General features: G+C 38.0%; 1 protein-coding gene across 3 annotated transcripts; it reads left to right on the top strand.

Moving 5' to 3' along the window:
* The first annotated feature begins 211 nt into the window (after positions 1 to 211).
* On the top strand, positions 212 to 22274 carry tlx2 (T cell leukemia homeobox 2). Of its 3 annotated transcripts, XM_035425348.1 has the most exons (5): positions 212 to 1298; positions 12514 to 12729; positions 13723 to 13960; positions 20115 to 20295; positions 20906 to 22274. In XM_035425348.1, the coding sequence occupies exons 1-5, from the start codon at positions 815 to 817 to the stop codon at positions 20915 to 20917; spliced, it is 1131 nt and encodes a 376-aa protein (XP_035281239.1). In that variant the 5' UTR covers positions 212 to 814; the 3' UTR covers positions 20918 to 22274. The 3 variants fall into 3 exon arrangements, with proteins under 3 accessions (XP_035281239.1, XP_035281238.1, XP_035281240.1); XM_035425347.1 differs by lacking the exon at positions 20906 to 22274 and having other exon boundaries at positions 20115 to 20331; XM_035425349.1 differs by lacking the exons at positions 12514 to 12729; positions 20906 to 22274 and having other exon boundaries at positions 20115 to 20331.
* The last annotated feature ends 1427 nt before the right edge of the window (positions 22275 to 23701 follow it).

Here is a 23701-nt window from a genome sequence, read left to right as displayed (position 1 = left end):
CGACAGTTTGACAGCAATTTACGCTGGATATTCGTATGTTTTGATAATTTAAAGCTGCAGAAATACGAAAATGAGTATGTTTCTTTAAGGACACTGAGAAGGTTTTCGCAACTCCCACCCCTTCCCGGAAATCTAATAGCCAATCGAAACGTGAATTTCAGGGTTTTAGCAGAAGGAGCGCCTCACCTGCTCAAAATCTCATCGGAAAGCACTAACACTGAGCAGTCTCTGCTTTCTCTATTAATATTAATGGTTCAAATTATTATAGATTATTTAGTATTTTAGCATGATTTCATATAGTTACGCGGAAAAGACTTTGGCTGGAGTTCTTGTAATTATCGCAAAATAAATTAAAAAAATCAACAGACATTTACACGTCAAGTTGGAAACTTGGAAACATTCTTTTTCGGATTTGCCAGAAGAACGCCGTGTTCGAACGTGTACCGTCGGTTAGGCTACTGTTGTACATTTGTAACTACGATTTTTCTTTCATGCTGTCATCTAAAATATTCTTCAATAAGTCGAAATAATAGAATCTACTAAAATGCATGCAGATAATGGATGTTTGTCCTCATTGTCCACAACTCTTGAATTCATCAAGACGGATTATTTTCTGTGAATTGCGTAATTATTATTATTATTTGCACATTTTATGGCATCTCAAGAGAACTTGGTCGCTCACGTTTTACGCGAAATATATAGCCTTACATTTCCAACCCTTATGAAGCTGATGTAAAATGCTTTCTGGTTTTTATTGTGCATCGAGAAATCAAGTCAGTTTGAAAACATTAATGAGGTAATTTAGCACGCGAACATGAACACAACAATGGAGCACACTGGGGTCGAAGAAGTCAACCAGACTCATCAACAACACGAGCCTATTAGCTTTGGGATTGATCAGATTTTGAATAGCACGGACCAGGCCACCAGCTGCATGCTGCCGAACCGGACCAGCGACGCGGATTACCAGCTGGCCTCCAACGTCTATTCTAATGGCTACAATAGTGTGTACAACCCCGCTTGCTCTATGGCTGCCGGACTCGCGGGTTCTTACAATGTCAACATGAACATGAATGTGAGCATGAATATGAACGTAAATGTAAACTCTGGTAATGCTGGTGGGGTTATTCGGGTTCCTGCCCACAGACCGATGCCTCCAACCCCTCACCCAGCTCCTTCCACTCATCCAGCGGGCATCTCGGCTGGCATGCCCACCGTGCCAACAGTGTCAACCATGGGGAACTTTACTTTTCCCTGGATGGAAAGCAGTAGGCGATTTGCAAAAGACAGACTGACAGGTAAGGTGCTTTTGACTTCAGTAGGCTACTTTTCGCCAGTTGGATTTAAAAAAAGTATCTGTCCCGTGTTCAGTAATAAGTCTATTGCCTAGCTAAATCCGTACGGCTGTAAAATGGTTTTCTAATGAAGTATTCCTACGTAGCTGAATTAATACCAATTTAGTGCAAATATAGAACTCATGCCAATATCGTAGATCAGTACGCCTAAACATATTAAATGCACAGAAAATGTGCACATTTTCCGTTAACTGTCATTTTCTAGGGACAGTGTGTACCGACTGCACACATCTGGAAATATCAAGAGCAATAAAAAGAGTATATTTCTCCAATTCCGCTGTTATACATTATCGCAAATTCCAAAAATAAATAGGCCTAATAAAATAGGTCTGTTTTAGTAGTGTGCAGAAATGTTCTTCTTTTGGACCTCTCAGTAAAGGTATAGCCTATATGCTGATAAAACACTTAATTCCAGTATTAATAAACACGTGTTATGAACTTACGAAAATAACGTATTATTGTAAAATGTACAACATTCAATGTATTATTATTATTATTATTATTATTATTATTATTATTATTATTATTATTATTATTATTATTATTATCATCATCATCATCATAGCAGACGCTTTTTTTAGGCCACTTCCAAACCATAGTGACACTATCAATGCCTATCGCAATGTGAAACGTGCAAATAGCTTGAATAAATTACTGTAATTTTATTGTAAGCGTGAAAAGACATATTGGATACAGTCCCGCATTGGGTATTAGAATGTATAGACCTTTTTCAAAGAATAAATATATCTTTCAATGTCAGGCGTGCAAATTCTCATATCTTGGTTTTCATTCTAAATAGAATGCTAAGCTTGAATTTATTATATTAGCCTACAGTAACTGATACATTTATCATGATATATAATTAAAATTTAACATTTAACATATAACTACAGTTTTAGAAAGGGTAACTTATTATTATTTTTCATTACACGCGCAGGTTATTTTATTTTGAGACTATGTATTCTTTAATTATTATTCACTTCATGATTCATTTTATTTGACGTGCTTATTAAAATGTCCCACATAGGCCTTTTGAGAGGCTAGTGGAATATGTATGAGCTTGTTTATGGTTGCCTGTCCAAAAGAAGGAGATTTGTTTTGAACTATTTGCTAACCGTGTTGGCTGACTCGATATGTGATTTTGATTTTCATTATGTGTAAAAGATACAGCATGCAAAAAAAAAAAAAAAAAAAAAAAAAAAAGAAAGAAGTTAATCAAACTCTAACCGAGTTTATATCATGCTGTGCACCCGGCAGAAAAAAATTTAAGTAGCCTATTTTATCTTTTTGAAATAATACAAGTTTGGATGGCAAATGTTTTTTATGGTTATTAGGTTTATTTTTATTGAATGTTCAGTAAGTTTCAGCATAGAATATATGGTGCTTTATTTCATAACTGTCCCCTACAGGGGACAAAATCGATTTGCCGGGTACGAGTTAATTTAACACTGAACATTTTGCTGTTTGGCTATACAGAATTTTGAAGAATTATATAGTCCACAGCACAATGCAACTGTAATGCTATTGTTGAATATGTTACTGATCTACCCATGTATTGACATTTACACAGTCAAAGAGCAAGTTATCCACAACTGTATTACACTAATGTAAGTTCACGGATCAAGCTTTAAAAAGGTCCAGTTGGTATCTAACATGCGTTTTCTGTCCCTGTAGAGTGGTGATGCAAGTTAAATCTGAGAATAAGTATGTGATGATATTATGTTATATGTAGGCCTATATTATGATATGCATATTACCTAGCCGAATATTTATTATTATTGTTGTTGTTGTTATTATTATTATTATTATTATTATTATTATCCTTCTGCTACTAGCACTAACACTACGTCTCTATTGTTGCTGCTCCTACCGTATTTCTGTTGTAAGGCTTCTCTGATAGCACTGCAACTACTACCACTACTACTGCTGCTGCTACTGCTGCTGCTGCTACTAGCTAGCTAGCTACTACTGCTGCTACTGTTACTACTACTAGCCTCTGCTACTACTAATGCAACTACTACTAAGCCTATTACTGCTACTGCTGCTGCTGCTATTAGTTCGTTTTAAGTTAATCGCCCGTGTCAGATAATGATTAGGCTACTTCAATCACCACAGAGAGCCTTTTTTATTAAATGTAGGCTATATGCGCTCATTCAATATGGCAGCATTGAATGGTGCTTGTGGAATCACCCAGAGAACAAACGCATCATTGCGCGCCAAACAATCGCTATTAAAGTATACCGGGCACTCGGGTAGGCTATCTCATATAGGCTAATTTTTTTCCAAAGGCTATTTTAGAGTCATAACGTGGTTTTCTGGAAATTGTAGCCATTATACTTTCAAAAAATACCAAGACCGTTCTAATGTTTTCACTCACATGGTAAACCTAAAAAGAGGCCGCGTCTTCGTTGCACTGTAGTCCTCGATTCTACAGAGTAGTCTAGTATTGTTAACAATGAAATCCGTTTTCGGCAATAATAATAAGTGCCAGGTATCCTTCCTCTCGTGTTTGCTAGTGCGCCTAAGGTAAACTTCGTCATCTGTAGTAATTAAAGGAAATGACTTCGGTGGTGGTGCCCATGAGAGGGAGAGTCAGGCACCTGCTTCGGATGTGATTTGAACATACTTAAGTAACTAAACGAATTAATACAAATTAATTGCTGTGATCAAGCTTTCATTTTCATCCCACGTAGCCCATGTGGATGCGATATTGTTGTTACTGTTGTCTTCTGTTATTTGTCATTTGCAAAAGCTTTGGCTTTTGGGGTCTAAACTCGTCTGTGTATCTTCTTTCAAATTAGAATGTGATTGTCATGTTATTGCTAGCACCGTTTCCCGCCTCAGGACACACAAGCAATAGCGTCAGCTCTCCATGTTCACCACCTGGCACTGTCAGAACCCTCGCTCGGACACGCCTTATGCATTTACAAATAGAATCTGTATAACTTGTACGTTTTTTACATAACAATTAGCATCGGCACCACCATCATCAACACTACCACCACCACCACCACCACCAATAATAATACTAATAATAATAATAATAATAATAATAATAATAATAATACATGTTTTATTCTAACAATCTGACAGATAAAACAAGCAACTTTAAACAATGAAACAATTAGCAATTAGAAATAGGAACAGAAGCAAAGTCCGAATGTATATGCCTGCTCATTTAAACATCACAGGATAAATGGCAGTGATTGATAAACCCAGTGATTGCAAAATTAAATAAGCTTTGTGTGGGCTTTCCAGTTTTCTAGTTTTCTTCACATTTGCCAGATGTTGCTTAGGTGGTGATGCATGCATGCATATACATAACCTTTTATTGTGCGGCCTTCTTGGCCATGTATACTGTAGTGATACAGTACAATTGTGCTTAAAATGTACTTTCTAACCCTAAACAGTGAAGGTATATAGGCCGTAAGTCACAGGGCAAACCATGAAGTCTTGCCCAAGATCTACAGCTATTGAGCCCACATGGTGCCAGGGCTCAAGAGTCAAGTAGAGGCCTGCAGTCTATAGAAAAAAAAAAAGAAAAAAAAAGACGTGTCATGGAGACAAGGTAATGTGTTATTGGCAGGTACACAGAGACCACGGTGTAATCCGGGGCCAAGGGACATAAACTGTCAGCATAAAGACAACAGCCACCACCTCTCATCCAATTTCTGTGCATGACACTGACGCCATCTGCGCTTTCCATCACCTAAAAATACTTCACGCTGAACTGGCAACCTCGTGTGTAACCTATCAGGTATTTCCCCTTTTCCACAGAGGTGGCAGTGATGGCAGTGATGGTCAATGGGAATCTTTATGATTCGGTGGCATATAAAGCCTGGACTGACTAGCATTTTTGAAACGGTGACACAACAGTGCTGACGTTGATTGAGTGAAAAAATTGTCTCAAGAGCTGAGATGTTTCACTGTCACCTTGATGGTTGTGAGCACATGAATGTGTGGAAAGGGCTAATGGGGTCTACAGCACCCAAAAATGTGATATTTCTACATCTCCATTAAAAGAATGCCTGCACACCCACAACTATAACTAGTCACACAGCTAGATGTATGCTACACAATGAATTTCATTGCTGAATAAATCTAGTGCTGTTGAAAACATATCACAGCAACTATCTTCATGGGTGCAAAAATTAGGACAATCCTGCCGAAACTAAATAGTTTTTACGTTAAGAAATATCCTCTTAAAAATAATATTTTATTCATACATTCTTTGATAACAGGATATTAAATCTTAGAATTCAGTCAACATGATAAACATGAGGCATGGGTGTATCTCCATAAAAATAAAAAATAAACATTTATAAATGCGAGTCATATCATCCATTAATTCAGTTAAAATAAGTGTAATTATTATTTAAACATACATTGCCGTTACTGGTTGATTGGTATTGGTAAATGCATACTTCCAAATAGCCTCTATTATATATCATAGGGATGCGTAGAAATGCCATCTACCAGAAGCAGGATGTAGCCGGCATGTTATTGGAAAAGATCCTTCCTCTTCTTGGGTGTGTGCAATATTTGCACTTCAGAATATGTCCATCCTGTATGCAGCAATTTCTGATCATTTCCCTCCTGCTATTTAATAAATATGTGTTTGTATACGTATATACAGTATATTCTGTGTACTGTGTATTTTCTCATATTATTTATTTGTAAGACATTCGAATTATTTATGTGTGTGTGTGTGTTGTGTAAAAAATTAAAAGGGCAATACTACTACTAGCACTAACATTACGTCTCTACTGTTGCTGCTCCTACCGTATTTCTGTTGTAAGGCTTCTCTGCAATTACTACTTCTACTACTACTACAAATAATAATAATAATAATAATAATAATAATAATAATAATGGCGTGTCATTCTCATTACAAGCCGCAACGTCTGCGGTTAGAATCTCTCCCTCTCTCTTCCCCTGTTCTTCCTGTCTCTCTACACTGTCCTGTACAATAGCCGAAAAGCCCATGAAATAATAAATAATAATAACAACAACAACAACTACGGAAGTATAATAGTAAACCGTACAATGTATGGCCTGTTGGTTTCGTTCTCACCAATACAATGGAGAATGATTTTTTTTTAAAAACGAGCAGGTTCGGCTCTCACTGAATTTTGTTCTCAGCCGAAGTTGTTTTTTTCTAGTACTACATTTAGGCAGTACATTTAAGAGTTAAATTGATACAAGTAATATACCCAGTTAAGTTAGTAATATAAATAAATAAATATATAAATAAATAAATAATAAATGCGCGCAAGCCATCCGTGACGAAGAATACAGCAAATAGTGGAACAATCCACAAGCCTGAAACACCTTTTCACAGTTTGCACATTGTAAAAATGACATAGGCAAATTCGTATCGCCTAAAGTTGTTGCATCTTGGCTGTGAAGCAAAGGGCCCACGTGAAATGCAAACTTTAAGAAAGTTTTTTAAAAAAAATATGCAACCTTTGTAGGCTAACTGAGACCGATCCAGCGCGAAGAAATAGTTCACCAGCACAAATATTAAACAATTTATTAGTTAATGGTAAATAATGAGTGTGCAGTCTGTTTGGAATTGAAACGTGTTTGTTTCCATCTTCAGAATAATATTTACTTCTTTTTAGTCTGAGCAATATGAGTTAGCCACTGTTCTGACGTGGCACATATTTAACTGGATAAAAATGAGGGACAGTATGGATTCCTGCACATTAAATATTCACAATGCTGGGCTTTCCTCGTTAATTATTCAGGATAGGGATTGATATGTCAACTGAAAAAGCTATGATGTAAATATTCTTATCAACCCTATTCATAGTCACCGAGGGCCAGTCGTTTAACAGGGTTCATCTTCAGTTAATTTTTGAGAGCTTAGTGCATCATGCGTTGCACAAAAGCTGTACAGAATTTCGACCACACTTCATCCTATATATAGCCAAAACAGCACGAGTTCACATACTCCAGGCATTGGTACGATAGTGTTCAAATAAAAACCATCCTATGTTGAATTTATTTATTTATTTTACATTTTATACCGAAATAGTTAGGCCAATTTAGTCCTGTTTACAATTCACAGTGTTCGCTACACGTGCATATGTAGGCTAGACGATATTTTGCTATCCATTGCCTTGGAGTAGCCTAGTTCCTGAACGGAACATGTTCAACTGAGATAATTTTTACTGGGCCATCGGAAGGTCTCGTCAGGTGCGTCCCCATTGATATTAAATCGCGTGCGCAGGAGCTCACCGCAATTGTCACATCATAAAAATAACAGCCGGCAGATCGGGCACGAGGCAAAGATTTGATGTTTGGAAGAATTTCAACATATTTGATCCGAGATGTGCAGACATATAACACCTCTGGTATTATATTGTGAATCGACTTCGTGGCAGTTTATGAAGCTGAGATCTTAAACAGCCATGTCCTTCAAGTCAACAAATACTGTTAGTACATGTTTTGTAGTCCCTGGAAGACGGGGCCTTTATCTGGCTGATTCTGAATTGTAAATTAACGCGTTAAAAGTAATAACGTAGGGGCTACATTCACTTGCATATATCAGCTGTAGGTTCGTTGTATAGTGTCTTCGGTAGGCCTATGTGAAAATAGGCCTAAGAAAAAAAAAACCCTAAGAAAATTATTTTTACATTTAAAAAAAAATGTATTTCAAGGGACGACATTTCCTGCTGGTGCGTAATTCCTATCTGTCAAGTTTACCAAATTAGTTTTACACAAGTGCTTTGTTAAATAATTTGAAATGCGCAAGTTCAGTATGAAAATTTTTTCCGATGATCTTACAATTTGGATATGAAAATGAGTAGCCTAGTACTGGCTAACAAAATATGGATGAGATTGAATAATCTTAAAGCAACAATACATATCATAATATCTGATTCAACAATTTAACATCCCTGCAGTTTTAATGTGATTTTTTTGTAGTTGTGCATTTAGGCCTTCTGTGCAGGATATGGCTCATTTTGGCTCTAGCATCAAAGGTAAAAGCTATGGAGGTAATTGTCCACTCCATTGAGAAAACGTGCACACAATGTTGCAGGCCTTTGCAGCGTATGCAGTTTTCCGCTGGTGCTGGCAGGGATGATGTTGACTCAGGCCCACAGGAGATTTCTTCTCTCTCTCTCTCTCTCGGCCATTAATTGGAGCCAAAGGCCTTGCCATGGACTTTTCAGAATGAGAGAAAGAGAAAGAACGAGTGAGCACCAGCAGGCCACAGCCATTTGCCAGTGACAGAACACTCAGCGAAAAAAACAGGAGAGAATCAGGTCATGTTGGGTTTTTTTTTTCTTACAACAACTGAGCTGATCACATAGACACATTGCCACGTGAGGCCCATTCTGTGTATTTGGCGGTTATATTACTCTACGAAGTAGCGGGCAATGGCAGTTGCTTTAGAGAGAGAGAATTTTTGGGATGATTGAGGAATTTCATTGTGCAGTGGGGGTTCTCATTTTACAGAGACAATAATGACTTCCCCAACAAATAAATATGAATTGATAGGAGGCAAGATGCATGTGATGGTGGGTATGATGACTCTGACATCTGGGAAAAATAACAGTTGCTAGCTCAGGAAAAGTAAAGACGATTTACTGTTTGTCGTGGAGGCTGTTTATTTTTCTGAAGAGCTCTTTGGTGGTTCAATTCCCAGTCTAAAGGCAAAACCTAATGACAGCCGCATAAAACCACATTTCGCACAGCAGTTTAATAAATAGCAATAGATGTTGCTGGTATATTTCAATATCCCCCTTTGAATCTTTTACAGATATATTTATTAGATTGCAACAAAGGTAATTTTCACAATGGGAAAGAGAGACCTTGTCGCAAGAAAGTGTTATTAAGTAGAAATGATTCCGTTACGGCCCGCTATTTCTCCACGGCAGCATTTACTGTGATATGCTGATAGTAAATTTTATTACGAGTGCAGATGATCTCTGGGCAGAGCCCCTGAGTGATTTGAAAAAAGGGCTTTATTTCCTGTTTAACGTGGTTCTGCAGTGTTAACGATCGTTTGGGCTCCAGATAATGACGTGCTAATGAGAGATACACCTTCAAGTGAATATCTGTAACCCCCACTGAGCTGTTTCATACACTCCGATGCGATGGTCACCTTAGGAAAAAAAGTGTAGCAATGTCATGGGTGGAGTTAACTCAGGCTCCCTTTCTCTGTTTTGAGCCGTCAGACCTCGTGTTTTTTTTGTGTGAAAATAGCTCCCTTTTTATTTATAAAGTACATATAAAAAAATAAAATAAATTTAAAAAAAAAAAAAACAATTTTATGTCATTTTTGCTGGTTTAAAATATGTGATTTTTTTCTGGCTTAAGAGTGTCGAAAAATTATTAAAGACAAAATATGGTAATTAACAACCAATTTTCCCCATTGCACTGCTTTTTTAATCAGCGCAATATAACAATGATTGTTCCCATTTAATGATAATGCACATATGGTTCGGTAGCTTAGTTAAAGATCGTTCACAGAGCAGCAATAGCAGAGGACAGGTGTCCTGTTCTTTTTATCTCGCTGTTTTTAAGTGCTAGGATGGCAGGTTGAAGGAAATCTTGAAGATGCAAGGGTCATATTGCCTGGAGCCATCATCCTTAAAGATAAAACACATTTAAACTGATCTTGCCGCTAGAGCTGTTTGAAAACCAATCACGTGGAAACAGGCAATATTAAGTTGACATTTGGTAACTGAAATCTGGAGCACCACAAAATTATGTTGACAATGGGATTATCAATTTTAATACCACTTCGGATTTGTCTGTCAAGACACAGTTATTACATCAGGCGTCAAAGGCAAATAAGAGACATGATTGGTAATCCCTTTTGGAAATGCGCAGATAATAATTTTCTCTGATGGCTATAATCGTACAGAACATGGATGGTGAAAAACTATTTACTAGCCTGCAATTTAAAATACCTGAAGTAGACTCTAATTTTGTTATGTGGGTTAGAAGCTAATTTGAACAACCTATCAGGGTTTTGTGTGATGAGATCTGGTAATGATTAATTTGTCACTGTACAGTACTGTATTGTAATGCAGACGACTGCTACCATTGTGCAATTATTCGGATAATTTCAGTTTTTGAAGGGAACACTGATGCAAAACATATTTATCATGTGGAAAAAATCTGATACAGTGTATTTGTAATGCTGCTTTTGTTCACTATATGGGGTAACATTACAAATAGATTAAGTTTTTCTTTTTTGTTGATTATTTCCGTAGTTCATTGAAATTCAGAAGTCATGTTCTCGAAGATCATTTTAATGCCAAAAGGCTGTTTTAGCCATTTTACCAGATGAAATTGAACTCAAATGAAATAGCCACAATAAATTCAATGTGCTTTCCACATACATTCACAGTTAAAAATATCATCAAAAAAACTAGTGTAAAAACTACGAAAGGAAGGACCTCTCTCTTGTAGCATTTGACTGCATTGTTGAGTTATGCATGATGGCATTCAACTTCAGTTGCATGTGAGCATGTCGGCATGGAGATTTTTCTTGACTGTATTTTAGGCCATAGCTATTCTAGAGGCCCAAAATAAACTACCACTGTGTTGCAGTTTTTCCACTGGCCTAAAACTATTTATAAACATTAAATCGCGACCTCTCCACTTGTATGCTTGGGCTAACAACGCCAAATCCTCCTGTAGATTTTTGAAGCTTGTCCACAATATTTTTTTTCCCTCTTTCTCTGGGGCAATATAATAGAGAGCCTTGCTTTATTGCTTAAACACTCAAAATGTCAATGAACTAAAACCTTTCTATAACACAGCACGCTGTAATACACGTGCATCAGTTGATTTTGAAAATGCCACTTTGCTTTTGCGATTATTGATATTTTCCTCCTTTTTTTAATTAATGGTTAATTTTAGCGCATCCATTTTCACGCTGGCCACGGGAGATTAATATCGCGATGTCAGGGATCACTTCAAGTACTGTTCATCTAAGTGCCAATGGAGCGGCTCACTTCTCGTCAACCCCTAAAGCATCTTTAGTGCGGATGAATTTTGATTGCTCTCGCTGAATGCGGATCATCAATCTCTCAACACAGCGCTCCCGTTCCCGTGGGACGCCATCGCAGATGTTTTCATATGCGCCGCGGTTCCCGGTGCTATATCTGACAGCGAAAATACATTGTTTATCCTGCAATACGATCACCTGCCAGGATTACAGTGAGGCGTGCTCGTCACTTCCACAGGCACAATCTAGGCTCCCAGACAATGCGAGTCAAGACGAGCCCTAAGCACGTACATGTGTATTGTTTGCAAATGCGCAAATGCAAATGTATTTGCATATCAATAGAGGAAAGCAGTGCTCCACCTGCTACCCCACAGTTATTTCTTACACAAAGAACACACAAGGCAGGCGCTTACCTGTGAAAAAAATTAAAGGATCCATCCTGAGTGTCTGTTCTGCTCAGTTAAGAAAATCATTCAAACATTTCTTTTTACAAGACATGTTCCACAAGGTAGAACGCCATTTGGGTTTTTGGTGAATTGTCTTAAACACAAAATTTAATTTACTTTGGGCAACACAACTAAATTTCACTTTCACACGTGCTCTCACAAATGCAGTAATTGTCTTGACAAAGTGTTATGGTGCAAGGTCTACAGAGTGTCATAAAGCTTGCAATTCTTTGATTTTGCATACTAAAATGAAAAAAATGAAAGCCTCTTAACATACTTGATAGTATCATATCTTGCCATTAAGTATATTGATAAGATTAATTTTTAAGAATCAAAAATATCTGACCGCGTCAGTTTTATCGATATAACAAATGTGAATAATACAAAACTACAGTAAAAATGTATTTATTTTAAACATTCTGCATAATTCATCGGTTTAATCCTTCACAAGAGAAATGGCTGAGCATCCACGTCAACTTATAAAACACAATAATTGAAAATAGTAATATGACAAAATAACAATGGAAATATATTAGAATAGAAGTGGCAGAATTGCAGATAACAAACAGTAGACATAATAGGGGAGTTAGAATGAAAGCAGAAGGCTTTGCCCAACGCTGACGTCAGGCGAATGTACGTGGTGACTCCTCACTCAGAGTATTGTTGTGCCCCCACAGCCCACCGCGGCAGCTGCCACGGGACGGGGACCCTGACTATATCACCCTCTGTTGTTCTGTAGCGGAGCAGGCAGTGGACGGACCAGTGGGAGGCCCGTGCGGCAGGGCGGGACACCCCTCCCTGGCCGCCCTCCGCCCTGTTCCAGAGGGGGAGATCAGCGGGGCCCCCGTCTGGAGCTCCGTGGAAGCGCTAGCCAAACACTGTTACCCCGATCTCGCCCTGCTGCGAGAGGCTAGTCCGCTCCTGGACTACCCATTTCTCAAGGGCGCTTGCCCAGGTGAGTTTGAGGGCAGGGCCCCTATGGTTCTGCGGAGTCCCCAGCTCTTGCTGGGAGAGATGTTGGCAGTCTTCCACTGACGAAAACACAGTGTGTTAGCGTGAACACGTGCACTTCCTATTCGCTTAATCCACTGGCCGTTAGAAACAAATCTAATGACAGACAGCTTCAGGTAGTTTACCAGCAATATAGCCCAATTAATTAAAAAATCAATCAAATAGTCATGGCATGTAACTGCACTGCACACTACACTTTGAATGTGTAACATTGAATAATTCTGAGAAAAGAGTAAATACTCCTGAAATTAAGTGCAAATAAAATAAATATTCATGCCTATAGAAAATGCCGTCGTTGGTTTTACATATATAGTATATATGATAAACAGTGGCAACATCAATCAAATACTCAATCAAATTTCAGTCACAAAGGAAAAAAAATAGTATGTAGGGATTACTTACAAAGTGATTAGTTCTGTTGTATAACGTTGCGTGTTTCAATGGCAAATTACTAAACCATACATTTTACTAAACTAAACATTATTTTTATTGAATGTTTTTGAACACACAAAAACTATGATATAGCATTGGAACATGGGATGGCACACCAAGACCTTGAACAGAACAGCACCATAATTATCCCACCCATGAACAGAACATCCGGCTCAGTCATGTGATATAATAACAGAGGATTTGTCATCTTATGCACTGACAAAACATCTATTTTAATTGAGTGAAACAATATCAGAAGACCTGACTTAACATTAATTATTTGGCGGAACACTGGCATCTGACACACTGACAGAACATCTGGTTAAGAAACGGTGATGATACATTGACAAAACATCTGTCTCTGTCATGCTGCAACAGGTTGACAGAACATCTGACTTATCCACGTGATACACAAAGCATCTGTTCTAGTCGCGTCAGACCGACTGAAAGTCAGGATTGGTCACCTGACACCCTGACAGACACGTTTGCCCTCTTCCCTCGGCAGCGGCCTTGTCTCCATTCTCGGTGACCCGGCGGATCGGACACCCTTATCAGAACCGGACGCCCCCAAAGAGGAAAAAGCCCCGTACCTCCTTCAGTCGAGTGCAGATCTGCGAGCTGGAAAAGCGCTTCCATCGGCAAAAGTACCTGGCGTCGGCCGAACGTGCCACCCTGGCCAAGACACTGAAGATGACCGATGCCCAGGTCAAAACCTGGTTCCAGAACAGGAGAACGAAATGGAGGTAGGTTTTCCCATTTGTCATTTGCATTTATTCCTGGAATTTATTTAGGCATAAATGCAAGTAATAATCTATACTATAATTTAAGTAAGTGTTTTTTTTTGTTTTTTTTTTTGTATTTACAGGACATAGGTTATTAAATGGTTTTGGCAGGGATATGCACAGTCACCCAATGGGTTTATTGTCTCTCAGTTATAGTACAGTTATACCTCAAAAACTGATCATGTTTAAGTAAAATTTCAGCCCTGTTTCAAATTAACGGTACATACACCTTCATGTGGTGGATGATTTAACAGAAAAAAATCATAATTAAAAAAAAAAACTGAACTTAACTTAAACCTAAATTGACCTATATAATATATCATGTCTTTGTATACTGTCAGTACAGTGCTCTCCAAAATTATTCACACCCTTCATAAAGATGCAATAAAATAAACACAACAGCAATGAATTAGATTGTGTGCTCAAAAACTGGAAACAATCTTATTCTTTTATACAATACAGTTGCTCCAAGAAAAATATTCCATTGAAGTAATTTTCAAAAAAGATGCGTGTAATACTTTTTTCACACGCATATAATTATTTTAAATAAAATCCAACAAAACTGCTCTGTATTAACATGCATGTTATGTTAATCTCTATTTTAGGAACTATGGCCTCCCATGAGTTTCTGTTTCACTGTGGTATGAAAATAAGGTAGAAACATATGTCTTCTATCCTCATAGGGAAAGGCAACTACTTGAAAAAACAACAATGGGTTGTTGACCCTCACAAGTCAGGAGATAGTTACAAAATAAATAAAAAATTAAAAAATAAAATAAAATAAATTAACAATGACACTTTCAGCTATTATGTCAATAATTAGAAGTTTAAAATCAATGGAACCTTAGTGCATGTTAGAGGACCCACATGCAACAAGTTCCCACACAGAGTGAGGCAAATCGTTTGCGAGGAAAAGAAAGGGGGCCCCCACAAATTCTGCAAATCTACAATCTGATACCACCTCCATGCCAATAGGCTTTTTAGAAGGGTTGCCAGAAAAAAAACCTTTGGGGTTTTATTGCCTAATGAGACCAAATTTGGCCATGCTCAACAGCAGTTGGATTGGTGGCGCAAGATATTGAAATTCTATTGAAAAGGATATCATGCCTATGGCAAAATATGGAAGTGGATCTTTTAAGTTATGGGCTTTATGCATCAACTGAGCTTGGAGGTCTTGTTGAAGTCAATGGAATAATGAACTTCAGCAAGCACCAAGACAATCCTGATGCTCTCTGCCAGGAAGTTCAAACTGCATTGACTTTCTGCAAGACAATTATCTCAGGCATACCTCAAAATCAACAATGAAATGGTTAACTGACCACAAACATATTGTTTTGCAATAGATATCTCAGTTTCCAGACTTTTTTGAAAAAGAAAAAAAATATTATTGGTCATATTTTACTTATAATAAATAAATAACTCTATTTTGTTTAATTCAATTGAATCATGAAAGTTGTATTGTTTATTGTACCCCTCCCTTTTTTGTTAAATTTGTATCAAGGCTATGAATAATTTTGACGGGCAGTGTATTAAAGCTGTTAATCAATTAAAAAAAATATATAATTGATTCATTTTCCCTATTCTTTGAATTACTTGAATACTAATTGGATGCTATCATTTTATCAACATTATTGGTCTGGGCTCTGTTGCCCAACACATTTAATGAGAATGACAAAGGTCTTGTTGCTCAGAACACAGTATGCTTTTCTTGATATTTGAAACTGACAAAATAAGTTGTTCTTTTCAATCAATTTGCTTGCAATGGCTAGATGATAACTGAAACTTGTCAGATTGCTGTGATATGAAATTAAGATCTTCTTTCAATCCAGATAGGACACGTGTTGTCATGCTGCCTATTGTTTCAACCATATAACCGAAGTCAGTGTGTAAATTCACCAGAGAAAGAGGTCTGTGCTCTGCAGAACTCTTACTCATATGGGCTGGCAGCAACTGAATCATGGCATCAGTAATTTATGATTTTATTATAGACTGTTGAGGTGACAAAACATTTTAAGATACCAAATGAGAGATGAAATGCCAATATGATTAAATACTAGTCCTAGTGTTAGGGCCAACATACAAACACATTTTGAAAAATAAATGCAGGAAACCACAGCTGGCATAGCTGGTTCAGTCACATGGTGCAGTGGCCCAAATCATCAAACTTTAAATGTACTGATTGTGGTAATGTTACAGAGGGTGATGTTTGTACGCGGAGATTACAATTGCCAATTCAGGTTTATCATATGTTTGCATTTGTATAATATGTAAAGGCAGCTATTTTCAAGTGGGTTTCAGTTGAACAGTAAGCCACCATTCTTGTGGTAAATCTCCACATAGCTAACAGTGCTAATATCTGTTGGTGGTTTATACTGAGGCATTTTTTAAAATTATGATAATTATACATTTGTCACATGAAATGCAGAAAACTCAGCACTGTAGTTTTCATGGAAATGCATGAGATTGTTGGACCTAAATGTGTGAATGTGAGATTGCCATTCAACGTGTGAGTCATGGAAAATGTGTGAGCGAGTCAGCTGTGTGCATAAAACAGGGCAGACATGGTTTGAACTGTATTCCATGTAATGGTAATTCAAATTAACATGCAACTTTTTAAGACGCTGCTACTTTATTTATTATTAGTAGGAATAAGAAGCTATCCTTCCTATTGTAAATCCACTAACAGATTTCAAAATCTAAACACAACAATATCACTTTCTGGCTATCATTTATTGGTAGGTAGAGGAAACAGCTACCAGTAGATAGTTAACTTGCAAACTGTAACTCTACATTTATGTCACTAGAAAGCTACTGTAACTAACTAGCTACTGTTAATGAAATACCAGGCGTAGGAAATAACAAGTACTAACCATGCAGCCAGGGAATGATATCATAGAATATTATTAAGTTTTAGTAAGCTATCTAGCCTACTAGACAAAATGTTTTGATGAAATGTTATGTATATAGGTAACTAGCCAGCTCAGATTTGGGTTTCCTTCTGGATACACCAATGTCTTTTTGAACCCCTGAAAAGTATGAAACTGTCAGTGCTGTATAAGTATGGGGTATGGCTCTCCAAGGCATAACATGGCGGATTGAATACCTGCCACTCAAATTTGTTTAATTATACTGAACAAATCATTTCACATAATTTTCCCAAAGCATTATTACATGTTGACCAGGTCTGGTCCCCTTGACTTTTAGTTCATTTACACTTCTGTGATTAAGCTTTGAGTTACTGCCTTATTGAACCATTATTGTCACTTCCCTCACACTAAGAGATTTCAAAAAGTGCTTGAAAACCTGGGCAGCACCTCACCCCACCAACCACCACTCACCACACCCCCTCCCTGCTCTGACCCCTTCCAATTGATCGCTGGGACCAATCCCTGCCTTATCTGAAAAAGTGCAAAGACTATCTTTCGTGTACATTTGTCATCTTTGGAGAATAAGGGGTGGCTCAGCAGACTGCGGATGCACCAACTACTCACAAACCACTGCTAACAAAAACAGAAAAGTCGGATTAGATTATTCCACTGAAATTGTCCCATAGTCTCTCTGACGATGACAAAAATATACAGTTTTTGCTTAGCTCAGCTCCTTGTTTTATCTACCTTTTTAAGAAACAAATTCACTTGACAAAGCAAAAACACTCCTCCTTTTAAAAGGCAGCCTGTGCGCTGCTGTCCAAAGGAATATTGACCGGTCTGTATAATGGAAAACAGTGTTCCCTAAAGAAACACTACCCTAATTTACTCAAATTTATGTGGTCCTTTTAAAAGGAGTACTAATTTGAATTATAATGCTTTTGTACCTCTGGTTTTATAAACAAGTTTCAGGAGGGAAAGTGGGTGGTTGTTAGCATTGATTTGACTATATGATGGGGCGTGTTATTAGGACCCAAATTACATAGGACAGGGGTGTCCAATCTTATCCAGAAAGGGCCGGTGTGGGTGCAGGTTTTTGTTTTAGCCCAGTACTATGACACCTGATTTAATTAACCGATTATGGTCTTCAACCAAGATAACGTTAAGTAAAATCAAGTGCCTTACTGCGGGTAAACACAAAATCCTCCACTCACACTGGCACTTTTCGGATAAGATTGGACACACCTGACATAGGGCTAAAGAATGGTTCCCACAAGAGAACAGTGAGTAATTGAGTTGTAGAGCTGACTGTCATGTATAAGACTATCTATGAAATACTACTATCATGCATTTTGGACACTCCACATGCATACGGCTATAATCCCATTCCCCTAGAATTTTACTTGAGTATTCCTTAATTATCACTCTAGAACATTTCGAAACTGCTCAATGGCTAAACGCACACACACACACACACACACACACACACACACACAACTGTGGCTAGGTCGGCAGAAAAACAAGGTGAAATATGAGCAGGCTGGACATACGTGGTTCAGGTTTGTAGCTTTTCCAGTGATTTATTACCTCTGCCCAGAAGTAGCACAGAGGCTCTGCATGACGGATATGTATGTGTCTGCCGCGTGTGTAATAAGGACATGATCAAATGAACAGATGAGAAATCGGATTAGTGTAATGAGCTTAGTGGTAACGTGTGGCTGATGGATGGTGCTTGGCGTGCATGAGTGAGTTTTTTTTGTAGGATTTATCCACGTCTACTGTCCAGGTTAGGCATATTACAGTCCATCCACATGTCCCCCCACCAACCAAATGAATGCATTAATAAAACAATAATAAATAAAATTAAATTATTGATTTGTTTGTTTATATTACCTGCTTATTATTACTGGTCACCACTTTTAAATGAATACTATAAATCATTTATTGACTTGTTTTTTTTTTTTTTGCATATGCCTAGAGCAATTTGCAAGGTTGGGCTTGAAGTGGATTTTTTTCAGGAAATGTAACTCTGGATCCTCATCTTGAATAGCTATATTCACTGCTTTATCACCATGCTTTATCAAACAATCATTAAGAAGAAGTCGTGTCAGGAGCTTTGGACTTGAGTTCAAATCACCATGCTTGTCTATAAGCAAGTCATAACTCTAGGGAATCAAGCTGTATAAGTCTTCCACGGTTTTTAATGTACTGCAGAGCATACATTAAGTGGTATACTATACTATGAATGGTATACTATACTATACTATGTATAGTTAATGCAATTTGGGTGTCTCTTCAGCTATCTGTTGGAATGGATCATGAAACAACTCTGCTTAAGTGTGCGTTCTTAATATAGTTTGTCAAATGAAATAGGGGGAAATTATAATAGAAGAGCAAAGAGATTTCAGAGAATCAGGCTGCTGTACAGCTTTCTGGATGCTAATCTGTCATTTGTGTATATTACAATAAAGGTCTCACTGGGTTTCACACTGAATAAACCAAGAATAAGTACTTTACTGTAAGTGCTTCTATTCAGCACAGATACATTCTTAATAGATAAATACTGCTTCTCAGTTAGATCTTTACCTTTTTCAAAATAACATGTTTGCTTTTACACTTTAGGGTATCAAAAACCTGGTAAAGAACTGAATGTCTTAAAAACATATTGGATTATATTATATAATAATTATTAACTACGTTTATTACTCAAGTGCAATGTACAGAAAGACCTACTTGAGATTCTAATACAAAAGATTCTATAGGTTAAGAAATTTAAATATTTCTTCCAAAAACAAAGCAAACAAATGAAGTAACAAATGAGTTAACCGGTTTTGCATTATCTGGTACTGTAGGTGTCTGACAAATTAGAAAATCAATGCTGTGAGGAAGGCAGGTTGTACAATAGAAATGGATTAGCCATGATCAACATGCTGTCAATGTGAAGGGCTATGTTCAGCTCTGGTGGAAGCACTTGCCACCATGAAAAGATTTATATCCATGGTTCAATCAAGTTACTGTCATTTCCAATAAACACATCTGTTGTGACTTAACAGAGGTAGTGAGGTTCTGTGTTATGTCAGAGATTGGGAAATGCACCATGCATCTGTCAGCTTACAACAACAGCACCAGGCTGAAAATATACAGTTGGAAGAAGGCAGCCCGATGAACAGACAGAACCAAATACTCTTAAGGGGAATGTGATTTGCAGACAAAAATAAACACTTGTGTTTTTACCCTCCCACCACCAGGAGGCAGACGGCTGAGGAGCGGGAGGCAGAGAGACAACAGGCCAATCGTCTGATGCTACAGCTCCAGCAGGAGGCCTTCCAGAAGACTCTGAACCAGCCCCTGCAGCAGGATCCACTCTGTCTGCACAACTCCTCACTATATGCCCTCCAGAACCTGCAGCCCTGGGCAGAAGACAACAAGGTGACCTCTGTCACCTCTGTGGCATCTGTGGTCTGACCCAGGCAGCAGTGGGGAAGGGGCAAGGCATTCTCTGGGTGGGGGACCTAAAGGTGGGTGGGGGGTCCATTTGAGGAAATGGGTGGGGTATTGTGTAGTGGACAGTTTGCCATAACTTTGCCCCTTGTGCCTCAATTAGCATTGTGAGATGTGTGACTTTTGTGTAAAACTCAAAATAAGGGAGGGATATTTACCTGTCCTCATGCATTTTACGTGTGTGGGTGTTTGTGTGAGAGAGAGTGTGTGTAGGAGTGTTTTTACCTATATATTGCAGCTGTTTATGACTTGTAAGGGATTGAGTTGACATTTATAATAGAAAAACTACGAGGGAATTTAAAGAAAGAACCTGATATACCTGCTAATGTTTGTATATATCTTCCAATGCCAAGTAATACATTTTTTTGTGTGTGCACCCAAACATGGGTATTGAAAATACAGTTTGAGATCCATTAAAATGGACAAGGCAGACAAACTCTGTCTGCGTCATCATCGCTATTCAAATCTGCAATGCGCTGTCCTACATGAATCTGTTTAGTATTTCTTACCTTACATGAGATTTTCACTTTCCCTTCAGCTGTCTGTCTAACAGAAGGAGGAGCTAATCTGCAGATGTCTGTCTAACAGAGGGCGGAGCTAATCATCAGATGTCAGTCTAACAGAGGGTGGAACTAATCTTCAACTGTCTGTCTAACAGAGGGTGGAGCTAATCTTCAAAGATCTTTCAGAGGGTGGAGCATATGACAGGACCAGTCATGGATCCTGACTGTCAGTCATCGTTAGCCCACAGGCTACACTTCAGCTTCAATGTGGCTAAATATTCTTTTGTTTTCATATGCATATGACTTCACTTGAATGCATGTTCCAAATGTGTCTGTGTGTGCACTTTTGGGATTTCCCTCCGAGGCAGAGACTTTAAACCTCATTTTTTTTTTGTTGTCAGTTTGGTCTAGAGGCAGCTGTGTCCTTTTCTACCATGTCATGTCAGACTGACCACAACTTCCTATTTAATGTGCTTTATATTAAATGTCATTTTGACTTGACATTGCTTCAAGTGTTATCAAATAGCCTTGATTTTTTTGGCATTTATCATTTATACCCCTCATGTCTCACTGTAGACTCTGGTATTTACATGTGCCAACAGTTGAAAGGATATTGAGCAATGGTGGCTTGACGGGATAGGCCAGCTATGCATCAATATGTTGAGACGGGCTGGCCTGAAAGTAAGAGAGCCACACCAGGTGAGTTTAGTTAAAAAAAGGCCCCAGGAACTTCATGGATAGGAGCCACCCGTCGAACCGTTTACATGTCTCCACGTCATGGGTCATAAGCCCAAGTCAGATTTGTGGAAACACGGCCTTCGCTGATCTCAGGGCTCTTGGTGCAATGTGGAGAGACACGAGAGCTTGTCACTTTCCAGGTGAGCATGGGAAAAGAACAAAACTTGCCATTCGGGACATCCCAAAAACAGTGACGTCCAGCTAAATCTCTCCCGGGGAAGGGGAGGAGGCGTTGAGTCACGGAGTTGCGCCCCCCATGGTTCATGGATGCATAAATGAGGCATCAAACTCTAATCAAGGCAGTGGAGAAGGTGTGCGCGGATTGACTTGGATCTGAAAAATGTGGGCGGATGTGTGGGCGGAACAATGGCCAATGCCCTTTTCGGCTGGGCAACGCGTCAATTACGCTTCAAACGAGAGTTCGGTAAAGGTGCAGATGAGGGCATATCTGAAAAGTGACAAGATAAAGATCAGCAACGACAGCTTTTGAAATACAGAATTGTATGGCGCAAGACATTGAATCATGTCTTTTAAATGAATGCTTTTTTTTTCTTTTCTTTTTTTATATTACCACTTCCCTCCCTGCCAATTGTCTTGAACTTCCAGCAGTTAAGACGATGTCAATCCATCAAAGTACTGGAAGTTTTACAGTTTTGTCTGCCATCAAGTGAGATATGTGTCATGTTTCCATGTTTTGCACTTTTGGTTTTTGTTTTTTCGTTTTTCTGAATTGTTCATATGTAAAAAGGAACATATTCACTTTCAAATAAAACTTAATATATGGAAAGGTTTGCATTTTCTCATTGTATTAAGGGAGTATGCAGCTTTTAATTTTGTATTAGTATGTTTTCATGTTTGCTTAATAATCTGATGAGTTACCCATTGTTATTTTTATTTTTTAAAGCCCATTAATTAAACAAATATAGTTTAATTATAATATACTGATTGGGTTTTCTTTTTTTTAAACCCCGTTTAATTCTTGAAATATTTATCTTATTTTTTTACTTATGTGTTACCATTTAATACTGTGATGTTTGAGAACTGTGTTGTTTGACTGCACAGTTTCAAATGTCATCAGAACCTTAACACTGAATCCCTGGCTCCGAAACATTGGCACACATTAGCTTTCTCTTTTTAAAATGCCACATTTATCTTCAGGTTCTCCATGGTGCCTCGCGGCACAAAACCAAATGAGCACATCAGGTTGGTTTAATCTTAAACTTAATGCGAAATCTGCTAAAGGAAGAAACCAAACACCATAAAATAACTGCATAAAATGTGTTCTACACTGTGTCTTCCAGTTTGGAGTCTTCAGGGGCATAATTCTTTACTTGGTTACGGGACACCTTTATATATTTGTTAAATTATGCATATCATGTGCATGACATTTACATTTAACAGACACTCTTATGCAGAGCAACATACACAATTTATATTGTTTACATAGTATCCATTTAAATATATACCGAGGCTAAGATTAAGTAACCTGTCGAAGAGTACAGCGGCATTGTTCTACCTGGGAATCAAACCTGCAACCTTTGGGTTACAGGCACAGTTCCCCAAACATTACACTGCATTGCTGTTATGAATATAAACATATATTTCAGGATAATACAGACTAATTCATAATAATTCATAATACAGACCAACCAGCAGCATGGAAAAAGTAAAGGCAGTGTTTGCACGGTGTTTGGCGTATAATGGTACATATGAGAGTGCATCTGTGATTTTTCAGCATTTACAGTGTACTTATGCCCTTTGTATTCAGGTTTGCTGGCTGCCCAAACTGTGTATTCTTTGTGGCAGATATTGAAAAAAATATTCACAGTACATGAGGTCTGGAAGCTGCAATAATTGTATGAAACACAAACATTATTTCAGCCATTGATTCGGGGAAAGAACAAAATAGTTTTGATAGGACCAGGTGGGAACAGATACAAAAACCGTGTCTAGCCAAATTGTTAATTAATATGCATATTTTTGAAGCAGTCACCGCTGTGATTTTCTAAGCTTTTGTGCAAATGAATTGGTGAGCAGAGGTTTCAGCTTTGTTTCTACAGCATTAAGTTCATGATCACGGTAGATTATTTTTG

This window comes from Anguilla anguilla, chromosome 7, assembly GCF_013347855.1.
Source record: "Anguilla anguilla isolate fAngAng1 chromosome 7, fAngAng1.pri, whole genome shotgun sequence".
NCBI lineage: Eukaryota > Metazoa > Chordata > Actinopteri > Anguilliformes > Anguillidae > Anguilla > Anguilla anguilla.
This window is presented reverse-complemented; position numbering and strand designations above follow the sequence as displayed.

Excerpts from the sequence above, each read along its gene's own strand:
- tlx2 (XM_035425347.1), top strand. The coding sequence starts at position 815 with ATGAACACAACAATGGAGCACACTGGGGTCGAAGAAGTCAACCAGACT. Across the intron at positions 1,299-12,513 it reads TGCAAAAGACAGACTGACAG|CGGAGCAGGCAGTGGACGGA; the intron begins GTAAGGTGCTTT and ends GTTGTTCTGTAG. Across the intron at positions 12,730-13,722 it reads TCTCAAGGGCGCTTGCCCAG|CGGCCTTGTCTCCATTCTCG; the intron begins GTGAGTTTGAGG and ends TTCCCTCGGCAG.